This window comes from Opisthocomus hoazin, chromosome 22 (assembly GCF_030867145.1).
Source record: "Opisthocomus hoazin isolate bOpiHoa1 chromosome 22, bOpiHoa1.hap1, whole genome shotgun sequence".
Lineage (NCBI taxonomy): Eukaryota > Metazoa > Chordata > Aves > Opisthocomiformes > Opisthocomidae > Opisthocomus > Opisthocomus hoazin.
The window spans coordinates 2,316,413-2,328,614 of NC_134435.1; the positions used below are offsets into that span (position 1 = coordinate 2,316,413).

The window sequence follows — 12,202 nt, forward strand, 5'->3', positions numbered from 1 at the left end:
CCTTAGAAATGATTACAAATATCTGCAGGGTGGGGGTCAGGAGGACGGGGCCAAGCTCTTTCCAGTGGTGCCCAGCGACAGGACAAGGGGCAACGGGCACAAACTGAAGCAGAGGAAGCTCCAGCTGAACCCGAGGAAGAACTTCTTCCCTCTGAGGGTGACGGAGCCCTGGCCCAGGCTGCCCAGGGAGGCTGTGGAGTCTCCTTCTCTGGAGATATTCCAGCCCCGCCTGGACACGGTGCTGTGCAGCCTGCTCTGGGTGACCCTGCTTGGGCAGGAGGTTGGGCTGGGTGACCCACAGAGGTCCCTGCCAACCCCTGCCATGCTGGGATTCTGCGATTCTGTGAAACCAAACTTCTCCCGCCGCGCCCCCCTCAGGCAGGGCCGGGCCCGCAGCGCGCACCCCCGCCTCAGCGCGCCCGCGCATGCGGGCTGGAGGCGCGGGGCCGGCCGTTGGGGCTAAGAGCGGGCGGGCCGGGCGTGAGGCGATGCTGGCTGCGGGCAGCCCCAGCCCAGCTGCCGGCCCCGAGGGGAGGCGACCCGCCATGGAGCGGCCCCGCTGGCCGAGCGCTGTCCGCGGCGGGAGGGCACCGCGGAAGAAGCGCTGCCCGTCCCCGCTGCCCGGCGCGGCCGCTCCCCCGGGCAGAGCCGGCAGCCGGGCCGGGGCCGCGCAGCCCTGCCGGCGGCGGCTCTTCGGGAGCGCGGGCCCCAGTAAGCGCCTGGCCGCCCGCGGGGCCGGCGGGAGCGGGCGGGAGGCCGAGTGGCGGCGGAGGCGGGCGGGGAGAGCGGGCTGTGCCGCGGGTCGGTGTAGGCTGAGGAGCGGGCGGGGGGACCGGCCGGGGGAGGCCTCCCGCCGGGGCAGGTTCTTCCCCGCGGGGCGGCCTCGCCGTCCCCCCCGCAGCCGGGCCGCGTTCCTCGCCTTCTGAGGCTGGGGAGCGGCCGTGTGCCTCACGGCGTGGGGATGCGGGCAGCCGGCCTGGGAACGGGGCTGCTTCCTCTGCTTTAGCTGGTAGTTAGGAATAAAAAGGGTTTTTCCTTTAGTAAGGTACCCCCCCCCCCCCCCCCATCTAATAATTTCCCTCAGAAATGGCAAGGCAAAACCCTTGCCTAGCTTTGGGAGGATGCTTTAGAGAACTGCTGACGGCTCCTCGGAAGGAGCAGCCCCTCTGCTGAACACGGTGCAGCGGCTCTGGAGCTGCGAATTGGAGACCGCAAAGGAGAGCGTGGGGTCTGAGGGGAAGGCGTGGGTTTCGCCTGAGGGCTGGCAGGGACAGTGTGACTTGGGAAGGTGAATGGGGAAGGCCAGTGTGGGATGTCTCGGGCCCACGCTGGTCTTGATAATTTAAGGATGAGACTTAAAATTGCTGTTACGGGGTACGAGGAACGTTAGTTTCTGTCTCGATCCGGCTCTGCTGGCTCACGCTCTCCTCGGTGTTTGACAGCCTTGCGTACCGCTTGCTAGCAGCCTTGAGGTCTGTTTGCTTGTCATCCTTTGATGTGCTCGGAAGAAAGAGGGAAAGGGATGATCCTGGAACATGTCCTGCTCGGACGGTGTCCTGTCCTGAGCTCCCGGGAGTTCCAGCTGAAGGGCTTGCGGTACTGCAGACCCAGTTCGTGGCGTGGGCCTGTTTGAACCTGCTGTCAGAAAAGTGTCCTTCTGGAAGGGCCGGGTGTTTCTAGCTCCTGGTGACTGAAAACAGAACACAAAGCTAAATACCTTGCACAGCTGGGTTTAGGAGAAGAAAATATGTCTCTGAAATTTGCTGGTTCTGAAGTAATTGTGGCCTTTGGGATTATATACACTGAGGACCAGTTTATGTAGAAATTCTTATGATACTCCTAATAAACTCCATTTAAAACTGATTTGGAGTCAAGCTACTTTGAACCTAGGTAAAGGTCTACCTACGTACTGGGTCCACCCACTTCCAAGGTGGGTTTTTCTTTCTTTTAATCAACAGGTTTCTAAAATACCTGAAATACTTCCTGAAGTGTGCTTTTTTTTTTGTCTTGATACACTGCTGAAAAAAATGCTTGGGTGAAAATAATAAAGCCGATTCAGACTTCACCATGTTTGTGATAGCAGGGTAAAAAATGGTTATGGGCATGGAAGAGGGGGAACAGCTAAAGGTGCCCTCTTAGGAATAGCAATCTAAATTTTATTATTAAAACTAAAATTACTGAACTAAGTACTTGTTATTCTCTAGGCCTGAAGGGAAAGTCCAGTGTGAAAACCCTACCAAAAATTAAGGAAAATCTTGAAGTTACCGAAGTGAGCCAATCATGCAGCCAAAGGTCTGTTAGAACTCGTTCAACGCGGGCTGATCATTTATATTGTTTTGCGTGCGTGAGCTGTCTCTGAGATACACAGTCTGAATTCTCAGTAAACTGATGGTTGTCAGACTGTTTTTGGCACCTCATAAAGACATTTTGTAGTTTTTGTCGCCTTCCTCTAGAACAGTGTAGCTCTGTGTATTGAGCTTGGCTGTGTTGTTCAACTGCAGCAATCAAGTGAATGCCAAAGAAACATTGGACCTGGAAAAAGAAGAGGAGAGAATAGAAGAAAGCACTGTGCCGCTGAAGGTGAGAATGCTGTCTTGCTCTTTATCTACTAGTAATTTATGGAGGATAAATCAAAGAAGTGTGACATGTTAAACTCTTTTTCTAATCCAGTAGAATTTCCTGTGAGGTGTGTGTGCGCACACATTTTTCAGGCTGAACTTGGCCCTGTATTTTGGTGACGTTTTTCCATATTGTTGGCCAGAATCAAAGCTGTTGGAGCTATTGGTAGCATGGGAAAACATCAATACTAATTATCCTTAATGAGGAAAGGCCGTAGCAATTATGGTGTGTGGAAGATATCTTGTTAGAGCATGATTCCAGGCAAGTGCTTGCTGCTTGTTCAGACACGGGCCATTGGCAAGTCACTGTTGCGCTCTTCCTCACGTTAGGAAAGCTGGAACAAAGTGTTTGGAGATGACTGGATGGAAGTGTTGCAGGACAGCTAGTACTGCAGTGGCAAGAAAATAGTTCACCAGGTGTGTTTGAACTGAAATCTGCTACAGCAAAGGGCTCAAGCGGTTGTTGTGAAACTATTTTTCTTAAATATGTTAGCTCTTAGTTAAAGCCCACCATTTATTTACATTTCCTGCAAAGAGTTAGTTTCATGGAATATGTTGTGTACACAATGTAGTTGTTTGTATTTATATAAATGGTCTAGGATTCTGAAAGTGAGCAGCATGATTTGGGCCTCTCAAAAAAAATTAAACAAAAAAAAAAATCAAAAGATGGGGAAATTCATTACTCCACTGCTATCTTATGCATAACTTCAGTTAATGTCAGTATGACTTCAGTGGAAGTCTCGTCTGGCAAACATTGTAGGATCAAATGATTGGGTATTCATTATGAATTTTAGGACTATAATTCAGCTTGCAGATGTGTTAATGATGCATGAAAACCCCTGGTAAAAATTACACTGTGAATAGCAAGTTTAAGTGGGGAAGTACCAGACAGTAAGTTTCTGAGCATAATATAGGAATACATTTAATTGCATTTCTTTGTCTGCATCCAGTTTTCTGAGGTTGTTTGTATTGGTCATTTAATTTTAGGAATCCCTGATAATCAACTTTGAAAGTAAAGAAAGTTTTAAAAGTGCTGAAGTGACTTCGAGTGAGTATAATAGCAATACTTAGTATATTTTTATATCTGTATAAAGCTAAATGTAAAATTCATTATATAATTTCAGTTATTTCTGTAAAAGTACTGGTGTGCTGTTCTTGTACCGGTTCTGACTGTGTGATATTAGAATATTAGAACAGATATTAGGTTTTGAGACTGCTGCCTCTTATTCCAGCCTGTGGCCTGGTTCACATGAATTGATTGTAGGCACCACAGACAGGACAGGAGACCTACAAGACCTGATGCAGTCTTGAGCCCAGCCTGTTTAAAAACTACATGATCTTGGTTTTATCATTGGCAGAACTACTTGTTGGCGTGAGTTCTTCAATTTACTCAAACCTGCATTTTTAAAAGCTTGTGCCTGAATAGTTTGTCCTTCTGAAAGCAAACCTGTGTAAGAATTACCTTACAAGAGGCTAAATGCTTCAGGTATTTCTAGTGAGCCCTGGGCAAGGAAAGTGTCTTCTGTTAGCTTCTGGTAGGGTGAAGTGGGCTTCAGGATGCCCTTTGCATATCTGTTTCTTTAACTGTATTATGAATCAGTATAAGATACTGACTTGACAATATTTAGTCCATCACAGGAATAAAACTTAGATAAGGAAATCCAGATGATTTGTACAAGATGATACCTTTTTTTTGTAGCTGCCTTTTTTGTCTCTTTCTCTAGGTACAGGAATGACTCTTCCCACAGGTGTTTCAACCTTTCTTCTGGAGTGTTTAGATGTAGATTCAACTGCAGATTATAACACAGGTGCTAGTGAAAGCCTGAACAGTTGCCCATCCCCTGAAACTTTTAGAGATGATTGTTCAGGTGAGACTTATGGTTTTTTTAGCTTTATTTGATGTAGAAAATGTGGGGGGACTGTTTACAGTAGAAAGACTGGTGGCCTCTCTTGGTGCAACTCACCAGGTCGGATCTTTGCTGTAAGCCAACCTGTGCTTAATGTGGGGTCTGTATATCTGGTCCTTGAATCCAGTGTGAATCAGGTCCTGGTGTAACTTGAATCATCCTGTGGTGTTCCCTGTTGACACAAGCTGTTTACTAGGGATGACCAACAAATCTGCTTGGAGTCAAATTCTCCCAAACTTTTCTGCAGCTGTTTGAGCCAAGACAATGCTTTCACTTTGCTTTAAATTTCCTGTCTTGAAAATGTGATTACTTTCAGTTTGATCACAAATTTAATAACTCAATGAATTTCATCATGAGAAGCTTGCGCTTACATCTTTTATGTCCAGGAAGAAGTAACTTTTACTGTGAGGACTCTGGCAAGTACAAGAACTCTACCCTCCTGGACTCCAGCAAAGCAGTGACCATAGATAAGATACCACAGATCTCAAACCTTTCGGCAATATTAGGTAATTCTTTTTCTACAATACTTCAGAACATGCACATAAACAGATTTCACTCTAGTGCAGGAAACCTGTGTAAGATATGTAATGATGACTTCATTTAAGGCATGTCTGCATAATGGCGAACAGCTCCCTGTTAGTGGTCTGTGTTTCCTTGTAGTATTTTACTTTATAATTTAGTGTGCACTAAAACATTGTCTGATCTGCTTAGCTTTTTCTTTCAAAGTTTTCTTTTATGTTTTTTAGAACCTGTACTGGAGGATTTTAAAGACCAATACACTGGAAGGTAATCTGCAAAGCAGACTCTTTGATGCACCTAAATGTTCAGGTTTTTCTCTTTTGAATGATATTTAAAAGAAAGGCCAGTATGAATAAGCCTCTGATCCTGCAAACACTTCTGTTGAGTTTCAACTACCTGTGTCCTCACTAACTTTGAAGTTGGTGTATTGTCAGGTAAGAGTTTGCCTTATAGACTTCTGTTTTGGTCTTGCAGCTGTAGGGAAATCAATGTAAGAAAACTCAGTGAAGGATTTCATGGAAGGGTAAGATGACATTTATTTACAAAATCCCTAAATAAGCTGCTTTTATGCAATTGCACTTACTCTGTCATATTCCAGTCAGTCACGGGCAGCAAGATGTGCGTGCCCAGGTGGTCTGGCCAGGACTGCCCGTGCAGTGCAGAGTGTGAAGGCTACTTGCTGTCAAGTCCTTGTTGAGTCTCTGGCATTCTGTACTCGCCTAGGACAAAATCAGGTTTGGGGCAGATCTATGTTCTTTAGGAATGATCAGCTGTTATGGGGCGCTCCTTTGCTTCAGAATCTTGCTGACTTCAGCCTTCATAACGGACAGCAGCCTGGCCCGGGACTTGTTAGTTTTTTCTTACTTGGAATACATGTCAGCCGGGAAGTGGGATGGTGTATGTGATAGCTGCAGCCCTCTTGCCACCCTCCTGCTGTTAGGATGCCAGGTTTCCTGTTGACGAGTCATCTGTGCCGTGGTTTTACCACAACGAAGGGTCTCCTACACTTGGCCTTGTCACAGTGCTGCCTTCAGGTCTTGACATTAAAATCTGAGTAACACGAGTGTTTTCCCAGGAACAGTATCCTTCCTTTTAACCTCGTGCTGCTGTTTCCAAGCTTACGTGCAGACGTTTCCATTCATAACTCATTTATACCAGTCTTGCTGTGTTAGATCTCTACACAATTTAATTTGAATTTTCCTGTGAACCTAATGTTTCCCTGCTTTCGCCTTAAATGTGTTCTGTTGTAGTATGCTTTAGTGCTGAGTGCCTAACTGAATGTCTTCTGTAGGTCTTAAATTGCACCTATCTTCAGAATGAGCTGTGACTTGATGATAAACTGTCAAATAACTGTAAAGTCTGATGAAGTAATTCAGTAGCAACATTTTTAAAAATAAGCTTTATCTCTTTTCCCTCAGTCTATATTTTCCTCTGATTCCATGTACATTGGTGTTTTTGATGAATGTTCACATTCATTCAGAGTAGTTGCTCACTTTTTTTCCTCCTCTCCTAGAAAGAGACCATCAGATTGCAATTGCAGTTCTTCAGCATTAAGTGTTTCGACTACTCTGGCAGGTAAATTATGACCTGAAGCAGTTGTACTAGCTGTGAGAGAACAGAATATTCTACCCAAACTTAAATAATGGCAAAATATTAGAACCAGGCTTCTATTGGGTCATTTGTCCCCCTGGCATGGACTAAGCTCAGTTGTGTCTAGAAGGGAGAGTGTGAATTGAAAATCTTCCCTGTAAATAAGACTTGGTTTGAATGAACATGTTAGGAGAATAACAAAAAAAAAAAAAAATCAAAACCCCAAACCCTGCATTTTTCCATTTAATCACCTGTGATGCAATGAAAATTAGCATTTCTTATTTAACTTATCCAGGAGCAGAACTGTTTGTGTCATGCTCCTTACTTGAACTTATGTCATATCAGCTTCACAAATACTATTAGGAGTCCCTCGCATAACTGCAGTTCTGAGCTGTGACTGCTATAATTCTGGCTGTGGCCTGGGTACCACATAGTTTTTCCCTTGCTTAGTTTGGATTCTAATAGCAGCAGAAGTTGCCACTGGCAAAGACTGCTGTGATTATGCAGTTCTTCTGCTGCCACAGCATGTGTGTCTAGAAGTAAATAGCCAGGTGAACATAAGATTAATTAGCAACCTCGTTTCCTCAGGGAAGGGGAGAGGAGTAAAGCTGCCCTGTTGGTGGGGAGAGGGAGATGAGGATTATACTGAAGGGAGGAAGTGGTGTTTACATGGGTGGCTTTGGAATGAAAAACCATTCCGTAAGACATGGGTTGGAGAGTAGCTGTGGTCTTTGTCTCAAAGTTAATTAATTTGTTGGAAATTTGTCACAGGAAAAAAAGTCTGTAAAATTACAGCTGCAAGAGAGAGAACTCCAGACCTGAAAAGTGGTATGCGCTGTTCCTCACCGTTAAGACCGGCAAGAGAGGTGAAAGATCCTTAATAAATCAGCTAGGTTGTAACATAGATGGCTTGCTCATCCTTGTACAGGTGGAAGACTCCACCTAGAAGCGTGGCAGTTCCCTCTCAGGTTCACACTTTCAGGGTGCCTGCAGACAATGGCAGAGTGTGAAGACGTGGCTTGCCCTCTGCCTCTGAGTAGCAGTAACAGTCACGGGTGCCCCCCGAGCTCACTGTTTTTCAGACTGACTGTGTCAGTGGTACCAAATCAGTTGTGTAGAGCTGGAGTGTGACAGTGGGGCTCTTAGTGCTTATCACACTATAGAGATTCACTGTATAACGCTAAATGTCACTGTTTCACCCGTTAGCCTGCCAGTCGGACTGCTAAACCCAAAAGGCCGAAGTTAAAGAAAAAAGAAAAAAAGTCTAACCACTCAGAAGAAGGGACATCATCATTCAGTCAGCTTAATGCCCCAGGAAATGCTTCGGCCACATCAGTGGGGCTGACAGCAGAAGTACTGCCTTCTGGCTGGACAGATGCTGGGGTGGTAAGTATTCCCATTGTGACCTGCTGGCAATTAGCAATGGCAGAAAAGTGAAGCGAGAGCTTTGAATCATGACAAAAGTTACAATTAAATACGAGAAGTGGTAGGAAGTGCTTTATCCCCTAGTTGTGAAGGGCACCTGAAACGTGGGTGTTCTGTGCTGCAGTAAACTGATTCCTAATTTTGGAGAGCAGAAGTCCAAAAAAAAAAAAAGTGAATGACAGGAATTCAGTAGTTAAACCCTAAGAACTATTAGTAATTCTAAAAGGAGTTGTTATAAATAGTATTGTGTACTAGGGGAATACTGCAGGACTGATAATAAAGAGCAAATAATTGGAAGCTGGTACTGAATTCTTCTCTGTTTTTGTTTAGCAAATGAGTTCCACCATGCTGATCACGGAGGAAAATAAAGCCCCAAAAAATCCTGGTTACGCTCAGCCTGCAGCGCTAGATGTGAATGTCTATCCTGATAACGTTTTCTTTTTACTTATTAAACCCAAACAAATCGTTCTTCATGGCACAGTCCAGTTCTGGCTATACTTATGCTACAATACAAATTGCACAACAAACTGCATGTTAAATTCGATCAGTTGGACAGTTAAACTGCAACACAAACCCTAGATATCTGGTTTGCGTTTTTGCAAGATCTCCTAATGTAAAACTAGCACCTAGCAGCCTTAGTTGCGTTACCCCTCTGGTACAAACAAAGGATATTTAAATGCCAGTTTGAATTCTTTGTCAGGGAAGGTAATGCAGTGCTACCACTTCCCTCTGCAGGACTAGAAGTGACGTCTCTGTCACTTCCATGTCATAGCTCCCAACCAAATCGGCAAACTGTACTTTTTTTTTTTTTTTTAGAAAAAGGAAAACTGTTACAGTAGAAAGACTCCTTAATTCTGCATCGGATTATTTGGCAGGAAAACATGCTGGGCTTTCCTAGTGTTGTAAAACTCAACATATTGTTGCAGGCATACTTGAGTCTATGCGTATTAGATTAACAAACAGAGAACATCAGTGTCTTGTTGGGGGCTGAAGACGGGGATCACTGGAGTCCCAAATCATATTTTTGAAGCAATAGAACATCTTTTGCATGAGCCAACAAGTGTTGGCCAATTTGAATTGTTGTCTGTTATTTAATCGGGCAGTTACTGCTGTATGTTTTGTATTTTGACGGAGCTGTAGCTTAGCTTGTCACCAGTGTGCAAAGCCTCACCTGGGGAAGACCTGTTCCTGAATACCACAGGTCCGTACGTAAATTCAGAAGAAATTGTTCCTGCATCTCTGAGCTCAGAAATTATTCCTCAAAGTCTGGAAGAAAAGAATATTTTTAAGGTCCTAATTTTATTGCACTCTTTAAATCCAGTTTTGGCATGCTAGTATGTAATGTCCTACATATTTAAGCCTTACAGTATTACAGACAGCTGAGGAGAACGTTTAAGCTTTAAAGCTTTCTGTCACCCTTTCTGGTAGCATATTAAGTGTACACAAGTAGTCTTAAATGTTTTCTAATGATCTCCCTTTAAATCTGCATGTCATCTCTAATTTTGCTAGAAGAATATTTCTCTAATGGAAACAGTTGTGTGAGTGAAATGTCATTAATCTTTTCAGCCTCTGTGTGGCAGACAAGAAATCTGCTCCATTGTGAGGACTTCACCCTGCCAGAGGCCTGCCAGGCTTCACCAAGTGCCAGTTAGCACAAAAGCCTTCTGCCTTCCCGAAGGAGTGCCTGAAGGTAACAGAATATGGAATTGGTTCACTGTGTGGATGGAAACTGGCTGTTTGACTGTTTAAAGGGTTTTTTTTTGAAGTCTGAATATTTGGGAAAATCACAAGGCTAAAGAGTAAAACACGCTGGAAACTTCAAATTTCTGACTTAACAGTATTGTTGTGCAACAGTACTTCACTAACAAACTACACAAACGTTTTCTCCTCCAGGACCTGTAGGACAGGAATTAATACAATCTAGCCATTTCATAGGCTAGATCATTATGGCCAGAAGGTGCTACTAGGTAGCTCTGGGAATACCTGCACCTCTTCACAGTATGCCTAAACACAACTTTGAGCTTCGCTGCTGGTATGGAGACTCCCTGGAAAAGATACCAGCTTTTTTAGTAAATTATTATCCTGTGCCTTATTTTAGGATTAATATGTCTGACTTCAGCTTTTGGCCATTGGTGTGTTTTGTATCTTGCTCAGCTAAACTGAGCTCTTTAGCATCCAATATTTTTTCCCCCTGAAAGTAGTTCAAGTAATAGGGTATCTTTTTCTTTAAAGATTTTTAGTTTCTCTCTAAAAGTTTTAGTTCTTTTCTCCTGATACCCTTAACATAGGGGAAGCTCCTTTCTTCTAACTCCCTAGATTTTTTTTAAACAAAAATGAGAACTGTGTACAAAACTCTGTCATCACTGCCGTAGAGGTAAAACCCCCTCCCTTTCCCATCTGTTGAAGTTTCTCGGTGTGCCACTGGATGGCATACGTCTTCCTAAGTTTGAAGTGGTTCTTTACAGACATTGTCTGGAAGTTGTCTGCAAGTTATATTTGTAATTTATGCTCTTTTAATTTAGTACAAAGGTACTGCATAAGCATAGTAACTTTAAGAGATACTGAGTATATACAAATTTCCAATAGAACTGCAGTCTCCTAGGTCCAAATACTCTCCTGCCTTATTACAGATGAGTATATACAGCATCTAGAATGCAGGGAGGTGCTTTTAAGTGTGCGTGTGACAATCATCTGATGCTTCTGTACGGCTCAAAGAACAAGGATGACAAGGATGTTAAGTCACGTGCCCAAGAGCACTGTGGCAATACAGAACATAGGTTGTCCTGGGTAGGCAAGTGGATCTCGGAAATCAGAACGTGGTGATGTCAGAACAGCAGTTTGGTTTTGTTACTGCTCTTCTAGAGGAGCCTGGGAATCAGGAATTAGACTACCTAAAGGTGGTGGTGGTGGGGGTTTATGCTGGATGTTTTCACCTCTGCTCAAGTAGTCTTTCCACTGATGTTCTTTTTCCTTAGGAATGTACATACACGCAAAGCTATTGTTCTGTTCTCACTAGCAGTTGACCTACAAGATTCGGATTTCTCCAAACAACTGATAGCATAGATACCTGCTGAGCATCTAAACAGCTTGTCAGATAAATGAGCTTTCTCTTACACTTGAGAATGTGCCACTTTACTGATAGTATTTAACTTATCCCTTTTTTCCCCAGATACTATTACAAGTACCAAAAACTGGATCTACTGTAAACGCAGATAAGGTTTCTGGGTTTCAGCAGGAGTCAACAGAAGAAATAACTGTCTTGCTGCTGTGGCAGGGAGATGAAACAGAACTACTAATCAGTAATTAATGGCCGTATTTTTTTGGCATGTACATTCTTTGAAATTTAGTATAATGCTTTGCATTAAGCTTGTAAATACTTTACTCATGTACTTAATATTAAATTATTTTGTGAAAGCAACTTGATCTTATTCTGGGTATTGTTCTGCAAGGACTTCATAAAGATGATTCTCCAGTTCATGTTGATATTCAAAAGAACAGCAGACCAAATCGTGTTAATGGAATTACTTTTGGCTCTTTTGGCTCTTGCTGTGCAAAGATTTTTAGATTTCTCTAGTAGCACCAGCATCTAAAGATGTGACCTTTGCTTGAGTTAATGCTGTTTATAAAGGTAACTGCATGTCCTGAAAATGGGTAGGTAAAGCATTCGTGTACTCTCAGAAGTCAATAGTACGCTACCATTAAACTACCTGAATGCTTGGGTCTGTGGAACTTTGGAGGTACAGGACTCTGTGTTCTGCTGTAAGTTGTTTTCTAAACATGAATATAAGTGGCCTTCGCCCTGCCATCACTGCAGGACAGCTAGCTTTTCATGATCAGCGCTATCACCATTCTAGGCACATCCACTGCACCGCCACTGTCACCTCAGAGTCCTTTCCCTTTCATCTCAGTTATTTTACAATGTCACCTCAGTTGTCATTTTTTCTAGTGGCTTCAGACTTGTGCAGAGGACATAGGTGCCTGACATGAGTACAAGGGTGGAAAAAGACTCTTTTATAGCTGAACTGTCTCAAGAGCTGGATAATGGTGTTCTGGATTTTCAGGTTACTGCTCTTACTATGTGGAAAATTGGTTAGATTTGCAGGGCTTCCAGTTCTGCTTGTGTTGTTGATCCATAAATGTTGA

The 12,202-nt window shown here is 43.7% G+C and overlaps 1 protein-coding gene across 2 annotated transcripts; it reads left to right on the top strand.

Annotated features, from left to right (window-relative positions):
* The first annotated feature begins 545 nt into the window (after positions 1-545).
* MEIKIN (meiotic kinetochore factor) lies at positions 546-12,202 on the top strand. Of its 2 annotated transcripts, XM_075441746.1 has the most exons (13): positions 546-711; positions 2,205-2,292; positions 2,502-2,580; positions 3,606-3,666; positions 4,343-4,486; positions 4,912-5,031; positions 5,272-5,311; positions 6,558-6,619; positions 7,406-7,500; positions 7,841-8,020; positions 9,200-9,349; positions 9,626-9,749; positions 11,229-12,202. In XM_075441746.1, exons 1-13 carry the CDS (start codon positions 546-548, stop codon positions 11,273-11,275), a joined length of 1,356 nt encoding a protein of 451 aa, XP_075297861.1. In that variant the 3' UTR covers positions 11,276-12,202. The 2 variants fall into 2 exon arrangements, with proteins under 2 accessions (XP_075297861.1, XP_075297862.1); XM_075441747.1 differs by lacking the exon at positions 9,200-9,349.

What these genes read in the sequence shown, in the direction of transcription:
- MEIKIN (XM_075441746.1), top strand. Translation starts at nt 546, where the DNA reads ATGGAGCGGCCCCGCTGGCCGAGCGCTGTCCGCGGCGGGAGGGCACCG. An exon ending in AAACCTTTCGGCAATATTAG is followed by an intron (nt 5,032 to 5,271) that starts GTAATTCTTTTT and finishes TATGTTTTTTAG; the next exon opens with AACCTGTACTGGAGGATTTT. An exon ending in CGTTAAGACCGGCAAGAGAG is followed by an intron (nt 7,501 to 7,840) that starts GTGAAAGATCCT and finishes TTCACCCGTTAG; the next exon opens with CCTGCCAGTCGGACTGCTAA.